Here is a 24594-nt window from a genome sequence, read left to right as displayed (position 1 = left end):
TGGTTTTAGAGTTGTTGCTGTTTTCATTAAAATATCTTAATTGGCCCTGCGTTTTAGTTTCCTCTCATATATGTTCAGCTTTCAGAAATGATCTCTAGTTCCTTTGGTTCTAATATTAATTGTGCAATAACCAGAATATGACAAGATACACAAAACCCCCACCTCCAGAAGACATCCAACTGGGCAATGAGGGCTCTTGCCTTGTTTTTGAATTTTTAAAATCAAGATCTCATCAACATAAATGCGTTACTTTCATGTGTACGATATGACTCAGTATTCGTACAGGAGGATCCACATTTGGAGGAATTTTGGTGGCAGCCAAGGCCCTCCCCCGCCCCCAGCCACCCGCCCCTGTGAGATTCAGTCCTTCTAGATCTCTAATATTCAGCAGTTAAGTGATTGGGGTGGAATTTTATTTTTCTCGTTTTCCAAGTCAACAGATGTTATGTTGGGCATTGAGTTAGGTTCCCAGGGCCCACATGCACATCTGAGCCTCTTGCCTGGGAGGGCGGCAGTCACCTCCTGGCCCCTCGGCCTTGATGAGAAGTGCTAGAGTGAGCAGGAACATGCGCATTCTTGAAATTACTTCAAACAGCTTCATCCTTCCGTCCCCAGAGCCCCTGATGAAGGCTTCTCAGCACACTTTCACAGAGCCCAGCGGGGGTGTGGCAGGGTGAACAGTCTGAGTGTCTCACCCCTCCAGCCAGCTGCCCAGGCCAAAGCTCTGGCTGTGGCGTTGTGGCTGGCTTTTCATGTCACGGGGTGTGTTGTGTTACTTCTTAGAGTTATGATTCTAGCCGCTTACTAAACAAGCAAATAACATTCCTCCAAAATGACTGAAATCAGTTGGATTTATTTCTTTCTAAAGTTTGTACATTTACATATATCATATACATATTTTAAATCCTTCACTATTTTGTATGATTTCTATTACATAAAAACCATTTAAATGCAATAAATTCTGTTGTTGTAAAACAACAAATTATCTCCAACTTATAAAAACACAGGAACAGTTATATTCATGAACATTTACACAGGAGAGAAATGTACTCTATACATCACAGCTTCTATACACATCAGGTGACTGCATGGTTTAGCTTTACCTCAACAACAGTGAAATAGGGCAATATTTATATACAACTATTTTAATAAAAAATAAAGCAATTGTAAAATGTAAACTTAATTTTCAAAATATTCTTCCAACACTTTAACAATATCCACAGAAATCACTGTTCCCCTCAAAAGGTGACCACCACAACCGCCATGCTCCTCGGGGAGATGGCGTTTCTCGAGTCTGGTGGGCAACCAGGAACAGGTTTCCTACAGGGGTCGGGACCACGAGCTCGCCCAAGGCTGCCAGTGTGACGGTCTGGCCACTGAAAAGGAGCAGGCCGCCATTTGATCACTACTTTTCACAATGTGCAGGGACCTGTGGCACCAGGACCGCGACGAAGCGGAAGGGACTGGGGAGGAAACCCTGACGGTGAAGGGAGGATCTGAGCCCCAGTAAACGTAACCCGGTTCATAGGCCGGCCAAGTTCAAGGCTCGTTTTATGTGGTAAAGGCTGCACACCACTGCCCTTCCGCCTGTCCTACGGGAAGCGGGGCTGCGGTACCAGCTCTCTGTTTGTGTCAATTCCGCTCTGGAAACAGCCTCTGAGAACCCCAGGAGAAGAGAACGCCGGAGGACCGTGCCGGGGCCTTTGCCCAGCAGCTCTGACAGGGCCCCGGTGGGACCTCGCCCAAGAGGGCTGCCTCCCCTGACCCCTCCACGGAAATGAAACCTTATCCGCTTCCAGAAATGCGGGTGCAAAGGAAAAGATATCATCTGTCCCTGGTTACAGGCCAGAGGGCCACCTTGTTTCTCGCCAAGACAAAGGACATGGTCTTGGTTTCGGTCACGTGTCACCGCGGGGACGCGGGCACCCTCGGCAGGGTCGGCCGGGTGGACAGCTGGGTCCCTGCAGCCCCGGAAGGTGCCCGTGGACCAGCCCTGGGCTCCGAGGAGCCCCTCTTTGCGGAGAGTCACCTGCCAGCCTCCGCGGGGTCCGAGCAGGAGTCCAGGCCCCAGTGGGACCTGAACCGAGCTTGTGCCTGGGGCTCCCGGAGGGCACCTCCAGAATTCTCCCTAGTAACCAACATTTCCCAAGAATTGACACTAAGGTGCTTTTTCTTTTATAACACTGTTGGTGAAAGCTGAGCCTCCAGCCTGCAAAGGGAAACCCGTCACAGCCAGGCTCCGCCCAGCTCGGGCCGCGGAGGGCTGTGTTCCTCCCCGTGACCCCCTCACAAAGGAACCTGCAACCGAGAAGCTGCCCCGCCCCCAGGACGCTGGGGAGCGGAGGGCCCCCACCTGCCAGCCAGCCCCTCCCCGCGCAGCGTCTCTCCAGGTCCTGCCTGCCCCGGGGGCCTGCAGGCCGCGGCCACCTTGGTCCATACTCGAAGCAGCGCTCCAGCGCTCTGCGTCTCGAGTTTACATGACTCGGGGCACTCACTGTGTACACGTGTGCAAGCGTGTGTACACATGCCAGAGGCCCCATGTACCAGAGCCCTCAGGGCAGAGGCCGGCGACTCACACCTTCCCCTTTAACTCTTGTTCCTACAACTCAGAAGTATCCTAAGGGCGTTAGAGTCAATGTGCATACATACTCTCCACGCAGGAGATATTATTATCCAGGCCAAAGGGTTACTTGACTTTACATTAAAAGTCCCAACGGTCCAAATGACTAAGACCCCACATTAAAATTTTAAAGTTTGTTACCCCTTTTTGTATGTGGTTTCTGAATTAAAGGGATGCTTCTGCAAATCACTGTGGTTCTCAGGAGGAAACACGTTAGTGGAAAAGAGACCCCGCAGGGAAGCAGGGCCAGTGCCCTGCATGTCAAGGACAGATGAGGAAATGGGATACAACTGCAACAATAGTTTGAGACTACAGGTAATTAAGAAAACGACTCAAGGGCAACCACCACCACCGCAGTCAGGGGCCAAGGCTGAGCCCTTTAGCCCACGGCTCCCACGCTCTGAATCGGACCCGCGGGACGACAGGCAGGCAGGCGTGTGTAGACAGACGCACTGCACTCAACCACTCACTCACACACACTCAGTTTTGCTTTAAATTACACCAACATGCTGGTTAATAAAGTCTTACTCTCTAGTGGTCTATTTATATACCGTTAAGATAAGCAGTAAGCTCAGACAACTAAGGCCAGCGGCTCTTCTTTGGGGAGAGGCAGGAAAAGAGACCTAAGTATAAAAATATTAAAGTTTTCACCTGGTCCACAGTCTGTCCTGACATTCTTTTACCTGTGACTTGACGCTTAGCTGGTGCAGCCGTAGACCCGGAGGGCAGTCCTGGGTCTCGGGGAGCCTGACCTACTGCAGGGGTTGGTGATGTTCTTCAAGGTGAAGAGGGTGAGGACGCAGGGCTGGGAGGGTGGTGTGAGCTGCTGTAAAATAGTCACAGGTACGTAAATGATATGCCGGGCACTTAGCTGATTCTTCTGAAAGCTCTATTTTTCCGGACTAATTACAACAATAAAGAACGTGTGCTCTAGAGCATCACATTTTGTAATAAGCCCCAAATTGTCAGTTTGACTTTAAGTGCTCTTAATACTGAAGTTGCTAAGACTGCACAGGTTGCCTGTGGTTTTTTTTTTTTTTTTTCTTTCTTTCTGTATATTTCAAATTATAATGAGCTACCCCCACCCCAGCATTGTACACAGTACACCGAAATTGTTTAACAAAGTTAGTTCAGAGTCCTTTTTGCTCTGGTGAGTCAAAGCTCAAAGATGAAGTTTCCTAGCATAAAATCTTATTATTAAAAAAAATTAATCAAAATATCATTTGAATTTAAGTTTAATAAAACAGTACCACTATATAGACTCTCAAAAAACTGCATTATATTCAATCCTATGAGGTTTTACTTGCTTGTCATACCACACTGGTTAAGGACAAAAATAAATCTGATGTACGCACACTGTATACTGACGTACAGTCTACACGCTGACACATAGAGGTGCACACAACTACAAATACCCACGATTACAACACCGGCAGGAGACAGGAAGCATACTCGTTGATGTCTGACATACTATTAATATAAACATTCTCCAAAAGCCTGCGACATCACAGATGCGCAGGTAAATCACAGAGGGTGAGCCAAAGAGACCTGGGAAGCCTACCGTATATACAACTACTTGACCTGCGGTGTGGAATGACCAGGCCATTGCAGTCAAGCCCACAGCCTGCCCTGAAGGGCCACGTCTTTCCTGACTCTCTCTGAGGATGCCCTCCCTAGGCACTGGCCGCTCGCGGTCCCAGGCAGAGGCGGCCCACTTGGGCTGTGGGTGCTCTGGGCACAGGAGGAAAACAGCAATGGCTCTGGACCTCAGTCCTTGGAGAGTGAGACACGGGTGAGAGAGCAGAGGCGGGGCAGAGCCCCCTCACGGCCGTGGGGTTATTCCACAGTGTGAGCCGCTCATCTCGGAGGTCCTCTGGGGGTGACTGCCGGGGTGGACTGCTGGCCCAGGAGACAGCCAGCCAGAGAGCCTTGGAACCGGGAAGGCGCGAAGGCCCAGCTCCTTACAACGTGGACTGATCTTCTGTCAAAGGAACTCAGGCGCTCCATGAAGAAAAGCGGGTGCTGGTTGAGGCCTGGCCACCCTCGTCATCAGCTAGGCTCGACGCGGAGCCAGTCCTCGCTGACCCTCTGGTTCCCACTTAACAGCACTAATGCATCAACTGCAAAGACTCTGTCGGTTGAAAAGCAAGCAGAGCGGGCTGACCGCTGCTGCAGCTGAGGAAGCGGGCTCCCCCGACCGCTGAGCCCCAGCTGGACCCCCAAGAAGCTCCACTGTGGAGCTCCGGACCCTCAAGACTGGGAAACGCCCTGTGAACTCAGGCTTAAAAAAGCTTGATGGGTGACTACAAGGCAAAACACAAAAAGAATCCAATTCCAGTGACCTAGTAACTAAACCCAAGGAAGGGTTCTAAGTAAGACCATGGAGAAGCTTCTCAAAGGTCAACTTTCCCCCAGCTGTCTACGGTTAGGGGTGAAGGCAGAGAAGAGGTGCAGTGTGCAGCCAAAGCCAGCCCCGCATGATGTGAGAGCATCTCCCTCATCTCTGTGGCTAGAGCGGGCAGGCCAGGGCCAGCAGGAGGCACCTTCTCTGCTGGGCAGGTGCCCCCTCTCCAGGCTCAGGGGGTCCTGCTTTGGCCGCAGGGTGAAACACACCCTCCGGAGGCCGATCCTCGGTTGGCCTTGGGGAGCTGGGTGGATTTTCTCTCCTAGAATCAACTCCTTCACCTCCCTGCTAACTAGGAAGCACGCCTCGTGTTCGCAACGAGGGTTGCAGCTGGAGAAGCAGAGGACCCTTCACGGTCGCCCCTCCTCTTTAGCTGAGATAAACAGAACAGGCCCACAGGGCTGCAGTCCCCAGACACCTCTCCACACGCTGGTTTTACTGAGGTTAATCAGACGCACAGAGGTGTTGCTTGGTCTAATCAGGCATTACTAAGAGTCAGCAGATGATGGTTTTTAAGAAAAGCATACTTCAAATGATGTCTACGGCTGGCAGTAAAATAAGGACCCTGCACCCTAATAACTAAGTCTTGATTGCTAAAGAGAATCCCTGGTCCTTCCCTGGAAACGCCAACACATAAGGTGGGGGTATACCTTGAGATAGCTGCTTCTAAAATAGGCAATTCTACCCCACGACTGTCACCAAGGTACTCTGGTGACTCTCAAGGTTTTCTAGACTAAAAGCTGATATGAGGTGTATTTCTGTAAAGAGGACCTATTAGATGGAGGCTGACCTCAAGGCTCTGGTGCTGAGGGACAGGTAAGGGGATGGGTGAAGGCTGGGGGCAGGACCTTCAGGAGGAAGCCAGGCCCCCTGTACCGTGAATGGGGAGCCAGGAAGGGGAAGGTCTTCAGCGTCCCCTGACCAGACACCCTAGGGAAGCAGTGGTCACAGAGGAGTCACGGCTGGCTAGGGGCAAGCCTCGGAGAGTCCAGTCTCAGGAGAGGCCCTGCCTCCCACAGGACAAGCTCTTGGCCTGCGAGGGGCACTGTGTCAGACAGTCCAGAGGCCTAGGGGTGGGTGGGGGGTGGCTCTTAGCTCTTGACCTAGCGACAGCAGTCTGGGATCCTGGCCCACAACATGACCTCTGAGGCTGTTTCCCGGGACCAACTGTGGGAACACGGCATACACAGCAGCTTGCAAAGCGCCCGCTCAGCTCTCTCTCCATCGGCACGTCCAGGAGCTCTGGAGAAGCATCAGCAAGTCACGCAGCAAATGCCGATGCTGACCAGGATTTCAGAGCCGCGACGCTGCCTAAATGCCGCAGCAAGTACCATTCCACGTCCGGTACAGATGCTAAGGGACACACACACAGACACTCGACACACACAGACACACACAGACACACACAGACTGGGAGCACACACATTCAAGCCAGTCAAGGATGTTTCTTTTTCTTTAGTTATTAAAGAGATGACGTGGTCTCGGCACCTCTCTCCCCTCTGCTTAGGATAAAGATCTAGGCAGAAAACACACATGCTGATGATTCCAATTCTAGGAAGAAAGACTAGTTCCTTGTAGAAACCGTGGATTCAGTCGGAAGCACTACAGAGAAAGAACCGTACACGGGACATGTCGGTAACCACCCTGGTGGTTTCTAGGTTTCGTGAAACAAATTCAATTACTGCCTTTACCTAAACAAGACAAGAGGGTTAGAGGGAGCTTTTCAAAGACGTGGCAAAAATGCCACAAAGCAAGCAGCTATAACCTTAGAGAGGGGCTTCTCTCCTGGGCACCAGCAAACATGGGCATTTCTGCAGCCGACGGAAGTGCTGATAAATAGTCCTGTGTAAACGCTGGTGCATCAGGACAAGATACCACTAGAAACTGCAGGGTTCAAAAGTGGGTTTTCTCTGACTCCCTGGAACTGTGCTATCCACGCAGAGTCCCTGCATCTTTGGTCATAGTACCTTAACTAGTAAACTGAGCACAACCAGAGCAAATGTCTGTGGGAGAGAGAAGAATATTCAGAGTGATTCTGTTAGTTCCAAAGTTGTGGAGATCCTAGGGTTAAGGGTCGCCAAGTTTTCAAGTTTCAAAACCAGAAACTTCTAACTCAGAGTGGGCACACTTTTCATCTCTCTCTCCTCCTCAATAACATACTGTTCTGTTTATTGCCCTGATTTTCAAAGGGACTGTCCCTCGAACAAGCTTATGACTGTTCTGAGCAGAGGCGAAGAAACGATTTAGAATCAAGGATTTACTCTGGGGACAGTTCAGAACAGAGGATGAAGCGGTGGTCACAGGGGTGGAGGCAAGACCAGACCAGGGGATGCTGCGCTGCCACCAGGAGGCAGGGTCCTCAGCTCTGCAACCATAATTCCTTCAGGTTTCATTCCTTTCAGATTTAACTATGAAGAAGCAACATCCTATTGCCAAGGAACTCTAGGGAAAAGCTACGTCTTCCTTTCTTATTTTGCTCTGATTAAGGAGAGAAGGGCTCCATTTTGATATTTTTAGGAAGACCCCCAATTCTTACAACCAGGAGATAATGCCGTGCTCATGTGTATAAAAGAATCTAATTCCTGGCTGGCAGGCTGTCCATCGCAGATGGCTCTGGATCCCTCGTCTGGACGCTGCGGGGGTGAGGTAACAATTTCCTGCGGACCAAACACACGCCAGCTGCTGTAGCCCCGAGAGTCCGTTATCGCCACTGAGATGCTGTGTTTGGAAAATACAATGGACTGCGGCCGTCTTGCCTCAGCCTCTGAGACTCCACTTCCCTCCTCCTTGCTGGGCTGAAATGGAATCCACACTTCCAGCGAGCTAGTGCGCTTCCTGCATTCCCAGTCCTGAGGTCCTCACCCCCCGCCCCCTTCGGGCCGGGACTCAACACCAAGTGCTCAGAGGCCCAGGGTCACAGGGCAACAGCGCCTCCCTCCACGGGAATTCTTAAGCGAACTTCTGAGCGTGATTCCGCCTCTGTGACTGGGCACGGTTTCACAAGAAAAGGCTCCTACCAACTCTGGCTAGAATTTTCTAAACTACAAAGGTTTGTCCAGTTAAGTGTTTCACAATGGATTCAATGTTTAAAAAAAAAAAAGTGTAACAGCTGATTTGTACACAAAACAAGTGAGCAGAGTGCAAACGAGAGAAACCGGAGAAGTGACCCACAATCCATTCTGAATCGTGTCCCCCCCTCACAAAAGGTGCATTAGTCATCAGGTAGCAAGTCATCAAAGCAAAGAAATCAAGAGCAAAGAGATGACCTGTACAGAAACTAACAAAAATATACAGTGGGAAAGGTTACCAATGCACCATTTAGTCACAGACATTTTTTTTTAAATATATTCATGGATTTACCAGAAAGATCTTGAAAACCTCTTGTTTTGCTCCACGACCAGCACTTCCTGGCCACAGATGGATCCTAAGTAACTTTCTGCTTAATGCTCGGCGTTTCAGGCCGGTGGTCTTTCCGCTCCGACACGTTGCGCTTGACCTTGGCAGTGACCGGAGACGTGTCTGGGTTCAGCGAGGGGCTGGAGTGCGACTTCTTCAGGCCCGCGGGGCCCCCTCTGCCGCCGCTCAGGAGCTCCAGGCCCCCCTCTTTCAGGAGGCGGACATACATCTCGTAGCGGGTTTTCTGAGGGGAGTCAGAGAAGAGGGGTCAGGGACACTGTCACAGCGCAAGGCACAAGCCAGCCCACGGCCCAGGAAAGGGCTGGCTCTCGGGAGACTGACTGAGGGGTTCACTGATTTGAGGAGAGACTGTGGGTTTTCCTTTGTTCTGCATTTTTGCAGGAATGGTGTGCAGATGGAGGAAGCATGCTTCCTGAATGCTCAGCACCAGACAATGTAGCCTCTGGTTTTGGGGACCAGAAGGTGCTCAGCCTGCAGCCACTGGGGCCACCTCGTGGGCCATGGCCGAGGCCTCCCCTGAACCTGGCGGGGGCGCCCGGTTCTCCACTTCCAGCTTGAGGAAGCAGTTGGTGATGGACTTACACTCACACTTCCTGGAACTTAAGCTCCTGACCCGACAGGACCACTCACACTTCCTGGAAGCCGGCCCTGGTTTCCCGTGACTGCGTTTCTGCTAGGATTACCAACACTCACACTTCCTGGAAGCCGGCCCTGGCTACCCGTGACCGCGTCTCTGTGAGGATTACCAGCTTCTCAGAGTTGCCTTCTTGTGAAATCTCAAACTATTTCCTGATGATTTTCTTCATTCTGCACATTTATGTGTTTTTCATCAACTGTTCGTTGAGTGTCTACTATGTTTTAAACGACTCCTTGATTTTCCTGCCTTGAGCATCTTGTTCTAAGAATAATTGAGAAGAACACTGTAGAGACTGTTTTTCCCTAACCCTAATTGATGCTCCTGCTTTTTTTTTTTTTTTAAGTTTGTATCCAATCACTATATAGAGCTATTTTATATATATGTTGCAAATTATAGAAGGGTCTCGGATTCTCAGTTTGATAGACTGTAAAATAAGTCTCCCATCACAGTGATTCAACACAGGAAGGATTTGTAGAGGCCTAAAGTATTTTCTTTCTAAACAAAAGAACACATCGGTTATAAATTGTCTCAACAAAGGCAGGCAAAGTCTGTTACAACAATAAATCTTTTAGAGATTTGTCAGGTTAGATTGAGATTTTGTATATCTCAGTTTTAAGTTAATAATTATGAAGCTGAAGCTACTAGAAGCTACTTTTTCAAGTTGTTTTGTTCAAAAGTAGGGAAAAGCCACTAGCCCTTAGGTCTGCTCTGGGTTTGGTCAGCGTCCATGTTGGGGTGCCAAGCTTTGGTTGGTGAAGATGACATTTATAAGGTACCCACACGCTAACTGCAGGTTATTCATACAAGAATCACACACAACTGGTACATTATCATCCCTGTCTTACAGGAAAGGAAAGAGAGGCAGCGATAAGTCCAGGAGTCACAGAAGTGATGTCAGGATCTGGACTCAGGAACCTGACTTTAGAACCCACACTCTGAAGCTCTATGTCCTCCCTGGATGTGAAAACACACGCATGAGTGTGTACTTTAGGATGACAACTCTGCCACACGCTGAAGCTTTGGCCAATCAAAAGCCACTTTCAACCCCCCTCCTCTCCTACGTCCCTCCCACTACAAAGGTTGATAAAACCAAACACTGACTTTCCCAGACTCTCTTGCAGCTAAGATGGGCTGCATGACGCTTTGGCCACTGAGGGGTAAGGAGAACGCGCCTGGGGAAGCAACTTGCTTTCTGATAAAGAGGGGCTTAGGAGAATCACTGGTGTCAGCCCTTCCCTTGTATTCCTAAAGCTGCAACCCACGACACGGGCAGCAGGCATGAAGCAGAGGGGCGGTACGCAAGGCCTGAGGGGGAGGCAAAGACAGAGAGAGCCCAGGCTCTGGAGCACAGAGTGGCTGGACCCAGCGCTCATTGTCCCTGCTACCTCTGACTGTCTCGTTAAGCATGAACCGTACATTCCACTCTTCATCAGGTAGTGGTATTTTCCCCACATTTTTTCCTTCCAGTTCCTCAGAGATATGATCGGCACGCAGCACTGTGTAACTCTCAGGTGTACAGCATAATGATACGATGTCCATGCATCATGGAAGAGTGATCACAGCAAGTTAGTGAAACCCCTTGTGTAACACAGACACGAAACTAAAGGAACAGAAGAAAAAGGATTTTCTCTGAGATGAGAACTCTTAAGGATTTATCCTAACAACTTTAATATACAGCATGGAGCAGTGCTATCTCACTTATCACGTGTTCCATCACATCCTAGCACTTACTAACTTTGTAACTGGGAGTCTGTACCTTTTGACAGCCTTCATCCAATTTCCCCTCCCCTAACGGATCTCCAGAAAGCTGATCTCTTCTGTTATGAGTTTGTTTATTCATTTGTTTGTTTTCTATGTAGAAATTACCTACAACACGGTAAGCTCCAGTTATACAAACACAGTGATTCAACATTTCTGTACATTTCAAAATGATCACCATGATAAATCTAGTTACCATCTGTTACCGTGTAAAGATGTCACATAATTATTGATTCATTTATTTTGCAACTAGAAGTCTGTGTCTCTCGAGTGCCTCACCTGTTTCCCTCCTTACCCCAGCCCTCTCTCCTCCGGCAGCAGCCACCTGTTAGCTCTCTGTACCTCTCTCCTCCGGCAGGCACCTGTTAGCTCTCTGTGTCTATGGCTCTGTTTCTGTTGTTCTGTCTGTTCACTGGTTTTGTTTTTTTTAGATTCCACTTATAAATGAAATCATGTAGTATGTGTCTTTCTGACTTATTGCACTGGCATATCACCCTTTCGGTCCATTCACATTGTCAGAAATGGTAGGATGTCTCTCTTTTTATTACTGAGTGGTCTCCATTGTTCATGGACCACATCTTCTTTGTCCATTCATCTGGTGGTGGACTGATGTTGCCTCCATATCTTGGCAGTTGTAAATGATCCTGCCATGAACACTGGATCGCACTATCTTTTTGAGTTCGTGTGTTCATTTTCTTCACATATACACCCAGACGTGGGAGTTGGATGATGTGGTAGTTCTATTTCTAGTTTTTTTGAGGACGGCCCTATGTTTTCCACAGTGGCTGCCCTCATTGTTTTTAACTGAGGTATAGTTGATTCACAACCTTGTGTTAGTTTAAGGTCTATAGCAAAGTGATTCCATTTCATAAATATTTTATATAAATCTTTATATGAGTGAAGGTTGCTCAGTCGTGTTTGACTCTTTGCGGCCCCATAGACTGTACAGTCCATGGAATTCTCCAGGCCAGAATACTGGAGTGGGCAGCCTTTCCCTTCTCCAGGGGATCTTCCCAACCCAGGGATGGAACCCAGGTCTCCTGCATTGCTGGTGGATTCTTTACCAGCTGAGCCACAAGGGAAGCCCAAGAATACTGGAGTGGGTAGCCTATTCCTTCTCCAGTGGATCTTCCCAACCCAGGAATCAAACTGGGTCTCCTGAATTGCAGGCAGATTTTTTACCAACTGAACTATGATTATATAAATTTTACCAAAATATCTATCTAAATATCTTTATATATTCACCTAAATATATTTATATAAATATCTTTATATATATTTATAAAAATATCTTTTTCTTTATAGGTAATTACAAGATATTGAATACAGTTGCCTGTGCTATGCAATAGCTCCTTACTATTTGTCTATTTTATATACAGCAGTCTGTGCCTATTAGAGCCAAACTCCTACTTTATCCCTCCCCTCTGGCTGCACCAGCGTATAATCCCACTAACAGCGTAGGAGGGTTCCCTTTGCTCCACATCCTCGCCAACGCTTGTTATCTGTGTTCTTTTGATGACGGCCCTTCTGACGGGTATGAGGTGTATCTCACTGTGGTTTCGGTTTGCATCTTCCTGATGATTAGTGATGCCGAGCACCTTTTCAAGCGCATCAGATCAGATCAGTCGCTCAGTCGTGTCCGACTCTTTGCGACCCTGTGAATCGCAGCACGCCAGGCCTCCCTGTCCATCACCAAGGCACTGCTAATTGTTGATGAAAGCATCACTAATTGATACATATTCCAGTTTTAGTAAAGAAGTAACAAAGGAACAAAATACTACTCTTTTCTCAGAAAGCTACATAAGGGTTTAATAAGGGCATTTGCTAATAAAAATACATCATCAGTATTACATAGTAGTCAATCATCAATGAAATCTAAATCTATTCATTCCAGGAATTTAGAGAGTTAATCTGTCTCTATAAACTGCTTTGGTGGCAAGATTAAAATGCAAGAAAGAACTACTCCCGATATGAACAAGGTTTAATAAAATGATCTGAAGACAGTTTAAAAATAGATTCAGAAAATCAATGTAAGGCATACTATTTCACAAAGCTAGGGCAATTATACAATCAAAGGGGTATGAAGGACAATTTTCTGAGATGACTTGAAAGGGGACAAAAGGAGAAAAGGTGACTAGGCTATTTTCTACTAGTTTTTGAAGACACTGACACTATTGGGAAAATTCACCTAAAAATACATGAAGAAAAGACATTTCATCCACTGATTTTACAGCTCCAGCTGCAAAGTTCTTGCCCCAGTAAACTGGACTTCCCTGATGCCTCAGATGGTAAGGAATCTGCCTGCAAGGCAAGAGATCCAGGTTTGATCCCTGGGTCAGGAAGATCCTCTGGGAAGGGAATGGCTACCCACTCCAGTATTCTTGCCTGGAGAAAACCATAGATATAGGAGTCTGACGGACTACAGTCCACGGGGTTGCAAAGAGTCAGGCACAACTGAGCTATTGATACTTTCCTTTCCTTCCAGTAAATTACATAAGCAGGTCAATCAACAAACCAAAGGCAGAGCACAGAGGAGGAGCATTGAGAAAAGACAAAGCAGAGGGAAGGGTGAGAGGGGACCAGGAGCCAGGACTGCTCGGATGTTGAGAGAAATAAGGGAAAAACAACGTGGGTTTGTTTAGGCACCTCCAGTGGCTGTGTGCTGTTTCTGAGGTAAACGGGCTCACAGGAGACAGGCTGCTAAACCCTGTAACACGGCTTTGCTTTCTACCAATGTCTGTGGCCAAGTCAAATGCTCTTCAATATATTTTAGGAAAACTTACCTTTAATCTCAGGACTCTTCAGGACTACTCAAAGGACTGTAATTCACATTCTTTCGGGATTACAGACTCACTGAATTTGTGAACCTCTATTCAGAGGCTTTGGGGCCATGGAGAGATTGCCTCTGAGCCAAGACAGGGAGCTGAACGCAGCCCAGGAGTGGAGGGGCAGGGCCGCCCTCGAAGTCCTGCTCCATGCCCGCTCCGGGCTTCTCCCTCTGGGTGGGACATGTGGACTTCTTCCTGACAATGCAGCCACGTGGCATCTTTGGGAGGGTTTATGTCCATTCTTCCTTTCAGAGAAGACATGTCTCCTTTTCCTAAGACCAATCCTGACATTTGTTTTCAGGGTGGAGCTGCTGTGTAGGGAAGTGTGTTGGTCAATCACACTTCAACCTGCTGCACCAGCTTAGAGACTGAAAACCTGAGGGGTCATGTTCCAGGGGTCAGTCTCGGCCAAAGAAGCTGCTAGAGGATGGAGCAGCCTCTTCTTTCAGCCAAGGGGTCTGCGCTTCTCACTGGGGGCATCAAGTTCTTGCCTAGCCCCAGGACAGGAATCGTGGTGCAACCCAGATGGTTAGACCCAACTCTCACTAACCCAACTCTCACCCATCTGTCAGTCAACCTTGCAGCCCTGTGCCAAGACCTGGCCTATGACACACAAGGGGAGCGGACCAGGGTGCTTCTGTGGAAGCAGATTTTGGGGCTCTGATAAAGGTCAGAGATGACATGTTCGGAGCTACAGCAGGCACTTTGAAACCACGAAACGATAAGCATGAAAACAAAAAGTCAGTGTGCTAAGGAGAGCAAATCAGGAATTTTAGAAAGGTCATACATCTTTGCCGGCAACTCTCAAGCAGCCAGCGGCCATCCACTTCCAGTTTTCTTAAGTGAGATACAGAATGTTTATACTGTTTAAATAATCAGTCAAGTTTTCTATTATTCGCAGATAAATAAACTGGTCAACACTCAGCTTGGACTCACTTGTAGAAACAATATCCCATTTGACTGACAAGGGCTTAATTTCCAAAACAGATAAATAGTTCGTATAACTCAATAATAATAATAATAAAAAACAACCCAATCAAAAAATAGGCGAAGACCTAAACAGACATTTCACATGGACAGCCAACAAGCATAAGAAAAGATGCTAATTATTAGAGAAACGCAAATCAAAACTACAATGAGGTATCACCTCACACCAGTAAGCCTGGCCACCATCAAAAAGTCTACAAATAATAAATGCTGGAGAGCAGGTGGAGGAAAAGGAACCCTCCTATGCTGTTGGTGAGAATATAAATTGGTACAGCCACTGTGAAGAACAGTATGGAGGTTCCTTAAAAAGTTAAAAATTAAGTTACTCTATGGTCCAGTAATCCTACTCCTGGGCATGTATCCAGGCAAAACTTGAATTCAAAAAGATGCATGCACCCCAGTGTAGCACTATTTACAAGAGCTAAGGCATGGAACAACTTAAGTGTGATCAATAGATGAATGGATAAAAAAGATACGGGGTACACACACACACTGTAATATTACTCAGCCGAACAAAAGAATGAAATAATGCTATTATATGATATCAGATATATATATGGTTTCTAAAATATGAGACAAATGAACTTAGTTATAAGACAGAAGCAGACTCACAGATATAGAAAACAAATTTATAGTCACCAAAGGGGGAAGATATATTAGGATGCTGGGATTAGCAGATACTATATATAAAATAAACAACAAGGACCTACTGTATAGCACAGGGAACTGTATTCAAAACCCTATGATAAACCATGATGGAAAAGTATATGAAATAGAATGTACATATATTTATAACTGAGTCACTTTGCTGTATACCAGAAATGGGCACACTGCACATCAACTGTACTTCAATAAAAAGCAATACCCCAACTAAGCTGTGTATACACTGCCTGTCATAATTTTACTTAGGAAAAGATATACTTAATTAATAGGCTTTGGTATAATGTAGTTTTGTTGGGTTTTCTCTGAATATTCCACAAATTATGGATGGATGTTAGTCCACTCTAAGCCATACTGTGGTCACATAATAAGTACTGAATCATTGACTGTTTTATTATCTCCATGAATAGTTTTACGCCCCATGGCTTACTCTCCATGGTGCTGAAGTACAGGTCTCTAGGTCTCCCCCAGGCCATGGAGGGTAACGATACTGTAAGAGTTAATTAGCCAGCACTTATCCCAGAGCAGTTTCTGGGTCTGGGTAATGGTTAGTACGCTAGTGATGACTAGGATAGCAGCGTAGAGATGGGTCTACAATCCTGAGGAAGGAAACTTGACAATAAAAACTCTGCTCCTTGACTCCTCTTTCTCCAATAGCTCTCCCGTCCCTCTGTCTTCAGGATAAATTCAGAATCGCACCATGTCTCTGCTTCCACCACTTCCAGTCTGGACCGAGCACCATCATCTTGTGCCTGGGTTACTGTGACAGCTGTCTCTCTGTCCCCTGCCCCTCTCTGACCCCCCAAGCAAACTCTTCTCAAAAGACAGTCATGGGCTAAACTGTAGGCTAGAATGTGTCATCTCTGCTCAAAATTCTCCAATGGCTTCTCATCCTTAAAAATGTTTCCCACCCCCAAACTCTTACACTGGCCTAGGAGACCTCCACCAGTGCCGCCCCCCGCCCCCTCCATCCGTCTGGGGTCTTTGCCCTCCCCAGGAACGCTGTGCACAGGTCACTCGCCTCCTGACTGTCCCTGAACACAGCAGACACGCTGCTGCTCCAGACCTATGGTACCTTCTCTCTGCCCGGGGAAGCATAGCCCCCAGGAGCCCACAGGGCATATTCTCTGGCCTCTTCACCCGCTTCCACCTTCACTCAAGCGTCTCCTTTACGTGGGGGCCTTCCCTGGCCACCGGGACCGAAAACTGCCACAGCTGCTCTGATAGCCGGTCACCGAATTATTCTTCTCCTTGGCGTTCTCACCACGAGCCTCAGAGTTTGCTTACAGAACGACCTTGTTTATCTCTCCCCTGCCAATCCTAGAAGGCAATCACACGAGGGCAAGTACTTGGCTTTTGTCTGTTAATACATCCGCAGCACAGAGAGCACGGAAGATACACAGAGTAAACAACACTTCTCATATCTAATGAAAACATTCTGAACTCTCAGTGTGGCAAATTCTAGAAAAATAAAACCACGGATATAGATGGAGACACCTGATGCACCCTGCGTTGGCTGCCTCTGGGGACACTCTCTGACCTCCAGTGGTCCACATTCCCGTATTTTCTGTCAATATGCTATGGTCGGGCCCTGAGGGACACCACTCAGCAGAGACTCGTCTATGCCCTTCATCCACGCGTGTCAACCACGGCTGTCAAGACGCCACCCACGCAAACCCTGCAGAGTGAGCTGAGGCTGCCTACTTAAGACTGGGGCTCTCTCTCTACAGAGAAAGAAAAGCAGCTTATACCACACCACTGGTGGCTCAGCGGTAACGAATCTGCCTGCCAATGCAGGAGACGTAGGTTCAAGGAAGGATCCTGGAGTAGGATCTTCCTAGTCCAGGAAAATCCCAGCTGCTGAGAGACAACTAAGCCCATGTGCCTGCCACAACTGCTGAGCCTGTGCTCCAGAGCCCGGGAGCCGTGATTACTGCACTCACGTGCCACAACTACGGAAGCCTGTGTGTCCAAGAGCCTGGGCTCCATAATGAGAAGCCACCGCGATGAGAAGCCTGCGCTCTGCAACCAGAGAGGAGCCCCTGCTCGCTGCAACTAGGGAAAACCCTGTGCAGCAATTAAGACCCAGCACAGCCAAATTTTTTTAAAAAAGCATTGTCCTTGGCAAAAAAAAAAAAAGTCAAAACAGAAACTGGACCAGTGTATGTACATCGTGGTGGTTCTTCATCTGGTAGTCACTAGCTCTCATTCTGATGTGAAGGGCAGCCTCTAAATTTACCTTCTAACAAAAGCACTCATTAAAAAGATAAGCGTCTGTCAATGGTCATTTCTATGTGAATTCCTTTGCCTGGTGACTCTTGCATGTGACTTACAGGATCACATTCAGCCTTGGGTAAATCCTTCAATGCTCACCCAAGACTCTGAGCTCTGTGGGTCAGAGCAGCAGTCTCATCTATATTATTATGGGAAGTAATCTGCTTCTCAGTTGTATCCGACTCTTGGAGACTCCATGGACGATACAGTCCATGGAATTCTCCAGGCCAGAATACTGCAGTGGGTAGCCTTTCCCCCTTCTCCAGGGGATCTTCCCAACCCAGGGATCAAACCCAGGTCTCCCGCATTGCAGGTGGATTCTTTACCAGCTGAGCTAACAGGAAAGCCCAAGAATACTGGAGTGGGTAGCCCAGTCCTTCTCCAGGGGATCTTCCTGATCCAGGAATTGAACCAGGGTCTCCTGCATTGTAGGCTCATTCTTTACCAGCTTGGCTACAAGGAAGCCCTGGGTTCAATCCCTGGGTTGGGAAGATCCCCAGGAGAAGGGAAAGGCTACCCACTCCAGTATTCTGGCCTGGAGAATTCCATGGACTGTATAGTCCATGGGGTTGCAAAGAGTTGGACACGACTGAGCAACTTTCACTTTCAATCTGCTGCTGACAATAAACAAATAAGTAAAGTAATAATACTACGTAGGTGTTACACCTTTGCTCTGACAAAAGTGTTTATAACCAGATGATAAAAAGGGAAGAATAAACAACAAAAAATTCATTAATTAAAAATTAATGTTTAATTAATACAGTTTCATGTCTCAGAGTAACCACTGCACAAGAGTGGACACAGCTCCAGATGAACCATGAGACGGGCTGCGTTCTGCAGGTCTGTGGGAAGCGAGCTGGCAGTGACAAGTGCTGTCTTGGGGTCAGGATGGCACTGATTCACCTTCCCAGATCCTGGCTAATGGTCATTATGTGGCCTTTCTGGGGTGTGTACTTCATGGAAGGACAGAGGGAGTCTGAGAATGCCAGGTGTCTTGGGGACAACTGCTGCCTTTGGTCACCTTCTTAAAGGTTTTGTTGTGGTCTCTGCGGATTCCTTCTCAGATCAGTTCTTAAAAATCTCAGAGCTACGTGTTTCAGATTCCTTGCTCGGGCATCTCCGACAGTGTGAGCGGACTTCTCACAGGATAGCTGTGTAAGCTCGTCCCACTATCAGAAAACTTGAGATGGGACTTGACCAAATCCAAGCTCAGTGGCTACTCTCTGCAGAGAAGCACCTGAACACTGTTTCTGAGGCCTTGTCCATTCAGCAAGCTCTTGCCCTTAATTTCCTTCTTAAGATTTGCTCTTTCCATGAAGCCTTCCCTGATCACCAAGAGCCAAAGACAATTCAAATGCTAAACAGCTTCTTTCTTTCTTAAAGTCAAGTTTTCTTCACTTGGAAACCTCCTTACTACATTTTGTGCAATGTTAATTTATTAAGCTGGTCTGCAATCACCTGTAAGAATACTTCTCAAACAGGTAGGAAACATATCCCTTTCACTAGCAGCAATCCCTACTAGAAGGGAATGAAAAATACAGTGTCTAAGGCCACAAGAGTTCTGGCTTAGGTTAAATGTTAAGTGTTAAGATATATATATATACACACATATATATTATATATGTAAAATTATTATTTGAAAAGAAGTTTAAACACAGCTACATATAAATGTACACGCATCTGATTGAGCAGTTTCATTTCTCCTCAGCTCTGCATACCATTTTTCATTTCATTTAATATAACACTATCTCCTTTTGACCTCTGATACGTGAATACGATAGTAACAGGCTAAATGAAAACTGTGATGGCAATCCTAACTTAGGCACTGCCATCGGTATTCAGACCTCGCTGCTCCAGCAATCAGATCCTGAATACATTTCCTCCTGACATTTCCCTTTCTCATGAAGGCAGGGTAAAAGGCCAGCTTCAGATGAAATGAGAGGAACAGCAATAATGTCATGTACACACAGCAAAACAGTTTCTGCTCCTAGAGCTTCACACCGGAAAACGAAGAAACCAAAACAATTAAAACAAGCCAACAGAGCAGGGAGCTGCTGAAGGAACTGATTATTCAATAAAGGCTCTGCATTTTATAGGACAGTGCAGAATGGATTTGCAGACTTTCTCCCTAACTTGCTGGCTCACCTTCTGCTGCTGCTGCTAAGTCGCTTCAATCATGTCCGACTCTGTGCGACCCCACAGACGGCAGCCTATCAGGCTCCTCCACCCCCGGGGATTCTCCAGGCAAGAACAATGGAGTGGGTTGCCATTTCCTTCTCCAATGCATGAAAGGGAAAAGTGAAAGTGAAGTCGTTCAGTCTTGTCTGGCTCTTCGAGACCCCATGGACTGCAGCCTACCAGGCTCCTCTGTCCATGGGACTTTCCAGGCAAGAATACTGGAGTGGGGTGCCATTGCCTTCTCCAGCTCACCTTTTACTACCCACTAATTTAAGGAAGCAATACATTCAAAACAGAGCTTTCTTATAAGTTCTTACCTGAAAGCTACATAAATTAGTAGTTAGGTATTAGTAGGTAGGTATTAGTAGGCTCACCTTCTACTATCTATTAATTTAAGGGAGCAATACATTCAAAACAGAGCTTTCTGATAAGTTCTTACCATTTTAAACAGAAAATGTCAACGTTTCCCCCTCTGCCATCCCCCTCTCAGGCTTCTGCGTGCAGTGGTGACCCACCGCCAAGACAGAGCAAACAGACACCTTTTTAGGTTGTACAGTCTGTAGTCGGGGCTCTCTGGAAAAACCCGAGGCAGTGTGAATTCTACTGTTTCATTTCAGTCTGCCTTCTGGCTCGACTGTTCTCTAAATGGACTTTTTGAGTTCAATTAAAAACAAAACTAAAATAAAAAGCTTACATCTAATGATAATATAAGCAGAAGAGGTTTTAAAAAAAAAGCCCTAATACAGACAAAAAGCACTGGGGTTGTAGAGCGTTTGGGGAGTGTCCAGGTCTCCGTCCTCAGGCGCCCGCTCTCTGCCACGTGACAGGTGAGCCCAGGCCGCTGCCCCCAGAGACCCTGCAGGCCCTTCAGAGGCGGGGCAACGAGGCCGAACGGCCACCCTGGTCCTGTCTGCCCCTCCCCGGACCCCTCCCCAGCTGCAAGGCCCAGGCAGGGCACGCAGTCTCCCTGCAGCGCTTCACCTCTGCAGCATCCCTGTCTCTGTGAGGAGACAGGAGCGGGTGTCCAGGAGAGCGTCCCCAATTCCGAAACTAACCTGTGAAATGCTGCTGCCTTTCTCACTCTTCACACTTGGTTTCTTGATGCTCTCGAAACCCTTTCTATAGACCCAGTCTGTATCAGTACCCAGATTTTTTTCTCTTCTTAAGAAATTAAACCCCAAAATTCTCAATTTAAAAGTCCACAGAGCTCACTTAGCCAAGAGAACACAGTTTCCTTTCTTGGCGGAAAATTTAAGAATCGCCTATTTCCCACCCAGCCGGGGTTCAGTCCTACTGACCGCCCGGCGTGGCCCTGTTTGAGGGCTTTTACAACCGCTGAGTGTGAAATTAACTGCAAGAAGAAAATGGACTCTGCATCCGTGGGATTAACAAATTTGCTGCTCAGCAAAGTGGAAAAAAAAAGTCTGTCCTTTGAAGCACATAGATGTGAAGTCGAGTTTCTACAAACCTAAGATAAGTAATTGAGCTGAAGGAACACTACTTATCTGGATAAGAAGCTAAATTTAACTCCCATGGGATAAAGTGTGTCTCTAAGTTTTTCCTTTGGGACCCCGCATCTAAAACAAAATTCTAGTTTGTTAGGACAGCATTCCTGTACAGGCCACGCTCCTCATCCTTCGTTTCTGTTCTGTTGTGTTTCTGGCTGTCCCGGGATTCCCTAACATCACCCACGGTTTCCCTCAGAAGCATGCTCGTGGACGCATCACACTAGCTGGCCTGTCACACCGCGGCTCCCAAAATGGCAATGCCAGTCATAAGGGGACAGGCCGGTCTTTCCAGGAAATTTTTAAAGGAGGATCTGAGGAAGTTTGAAGGTAAATCACCTTCCCCATTGACTTCCCAGGACACATCATCCCCAAATATATTGATGGCTTTTGAGCTTAAAGCTGTTTTGCACCTTCTGCAGGCCCAGTTCAAATGTCCTTCTACCCTCTCCGGCTCCGCGGCCAATGGCAAGCCTGTCGCCGTGGTAAAGTATCTTTGTCCCGTGGAGTCGGAGGATCCAGGGAGTGACCAAGCCTCGGCAGGCCCCTCACTCCCTCCTGCCTCCGGTCCACGTGGGGAGCGGGTGGCAGCGGGAAACCTCTGGGGCCTCCCTAAGGAGGGCGTCGCGACTCACGGACGAGGACACAGGACCGCTCCGGGGAGCGGAAGCACATGGAAACCGGGCGTGGTGAGCAGGCCACAGAGCGGCCCAAGGCCGGGCCTGGTGAGGGCGGACACGTCCCGCGCGAGCCCCTACGCGTCCGTCCTGTGCGTGAGCCGAGCCCCCGGGACCGCCGGGCGGACCCGCGCTCCTGCAACAAGCCCGTGCCTGGGAATGGCCCCAGCCTTCCAGGGAGGGCTGGGCTGACAGTCCTGGTATAAACACAGGCTTTTTTTGCATCTGAATTTTCTCTAATGTTTTCAGAAAAACATTTCTGAAAACATTAGTTTCCATTATAAGTCTACTGAGTAATTCTGAACTTAGACCCTCCGAAAGGACTGAAGAAGCCTGATCCCTCCGAGAAGCCCCTGAATCAGATCGGGGACTCAAGCAAACGAGTTTTTAAAACTCTTACCTCAAACGCGTACAGATTCTTATAGACAACAGTAGGAAGAAGCCTAATGTAGTTAGAGATAAAGCATTCTGGATAAAAAGAAAAAAACAAACAAACAGTTCACACAGGAAAGGGCTAATGGCACCAGAACTCAGTAAAAAGTGACGGCCAGGAGGGTCACTAAAAGGGTCTAAGGGAGCACGAAGCGGGCGGCTCACGCTGCTCCCGGGAGAACTGCTTTGTGGGGAGACTGACACAGGTCAGTCTATTCTCCCAGGTCCCTTGGTGACAGCGCTCACACCAGAGCCCCAGCCAGAAGTAACGATTGAAACAGTAAGCAAGGCACGGCCAGAGCAGGGCGGACAGAGTCTTACGTGAGCCTGACAGCCAGACCTCTTCGATTATGTGAGAAACCTGCACGCCGCGCGATCTCGGGAGGGCGCCTCCGCTCCTGGCCGGCTCTTAGACAGACCGGCCCCTGCAGGAGCCAGAGAACATGCCCCGAGTGGCTCCCTGAGTCCCGAGTGCACAGAGACACTGCAGTCTGAAGGCTTAGGAAGGAAAAAACGCGTCAGACATAGTGATATTTTATATTATTACACATGGAAATGATAACATTTGGGACATACTGTGTTAAACTGAAAAATCTTATTACAATTGTTTCTTTTTCTTCTTACATGTGGCTACTAAACACGTAAAATTACATGTGTGGTTTGCATTATATTGGTATCGGACAGAGCTGGTCTAGATCCCCTGAGATCCCCAAATTGAAATATTCTTGTTTTATGTTTAATAATGCTCTTAGAGATATCGTAAGAGTGAGTTAATCTAACACATTAATTGATGTTAGTATACTGTTGTTTAGTTGCTCAGTCGTGTCCGACTCTCTGGGACCCCATGGCTTGCAGCACGCCAGGTTTCGCTGTCCCTCGTCTCTGGGAGTTTGCTCAAACTCATGTCTATTGAGTTGGTGATGCCGTCCAAGCATCTTGTCTTCTGTTGCCCCCTTCTCCTCCTGCCCTCAGTCTTCCCAGCATCAGGGTCAGTAAGTTATAGCAAAAATACAGAGGCAGAAGGGGCCTTAAGGTTAGTTCACTCAATTCCATCTCATCTTTATAGCCAGAAACCGAGGTCCAGAGAAGGACGAGACTAAAGTGGCCTAACTTCCAGGCCATCCCTTTTCCTCATTTCACTGTTTTATAACTGCAAGCTTTTGTGCCCTTTTCTCGCAGACAGTACCTTCACCCCAAGGAGTGATGCTCCTCAGAGCAGACATTTCAGGCATGAGGATGGATTTAAGGACAGTCACTGCAGGGCCCATGACTGACTCTCTGTTCTGCTTCTCAATCATCTGTTTAAAATGTGATTCAAAGGCTCCCTGTTGCTAAGCTTCTCCTCCCTTCAAAAGCATGCGTCATCCTTTACAGATGAAAACCCAGAGCTCTGCAGCCCTCGCTCACTGTGCCGTACAAAATGCAATTCCAAACGGCAACGCAAAACCCCTGCCTCTGATGTGAACTGGACTTGGATGTCTGGGCAACTGCTGGACTTGGGTCTCTAGCTTTGGACTCTAACACTTAGTCTTCTACAAGAAAAAAAAAATTCCTAAACTTCCGCAAGAAGTCAATTAACCTGCCACATCTTAGCTTCTCAGATCCATACATAATCACCTTTGTGCTCTTTTCTATAAAGGAGATGTCACTGGATTTAGGCTAGACTCTGTTCCTGAGACAGACTGGCTGCTAATCTCCTAAGAGGGTGGGGAAATTTCCCTTACTTTCACTCTGGAGGAAGCAAGTGATCATGGCTATCTCTGTACGTTTACAACCAAGTCCACTCACAAATTAGCAGCCAGATCGTCTTGTCTCAGTAACACATTTGCCCGGGGACAGCTGGCAGTGCCCTGAGATATGTCCTTGCACTCACTGCTCCTGTGAGAGGAGAAGTGGTCCATAATGTGAAAATTACTTATGTGATGTTGACAGATAAAAACTGTGCCATCTGAAGAAACAGAGCTAAGATCACAGTCAGAGAATCTGTTCAAAAAGAAATACATCAAACCGCCCATCCACCCACCTAGCCAACAAATAACCCCACAGTAAAACTGAGGGCTTCCAACCAGAAATGTACTTATGTGCACTTCTCCATACGAGCTGCCTTGAGTCTCCTTCCTGGCACTATATGGAATGTGCTCTTGTTCTCAAGTACATCAGTTTCAGAAGGAACCATGCCATTTTACATACACCAAAAATTAGAAATTCAGAAAAAGA

The 24594-nt window shown here is 47.5% G+C and overlaps 1 protein-coding gene across 13 annotated transcripts in view; it reads right to left on the bottom strand.

Annotated features, from left to right (window-relative positions):
* Positions 1–833: 833 nt before the first annotated feature.
* Positions 834–24594, bottom strand: part of PSD3 (pleckstrin and Sec7 domain containing 3) — a 492229-nt gene continuing 468468 nt past the window's right edge. For all 13 annotated transcript variants that reach the window (XM_070781676.1, XM_070781663.1, XM_070781662.1 and 10 more), the window contains one exon: positions 834–8664. In XM_070781676.1, the coding sequence (XP_070637777.1) occupies positions 8449–8664 (216 nt within the window). In that variant the 3' untranslated portion in view covers positions 834–8448. The remainder of the gene's footprint in view (positions 8665–24594) is intronic.

This window comes from Bos indicus, chromosome 27, assembly GCF_029378745.1.
Source record: "Bos indicus isolate NIAB-ARS_2022 breed Sahiwal x Tharparkar chromosome 27, NIAB-ARS_B.indTharparkar_mat_pri_1.0, whole genome shotgun sequence".
NCBI classification, from domain to species: Eukaryota; Metazoa; Chordata; class Mammalia; order Artiodactyla; family Bovidae; genus Bos; species Bos indicus.
The sequence above is the reverse complement of the archived record's forward strand: the minus strand, read 5'-3'. Positions and strand labels throughout refer to the sequence as shown.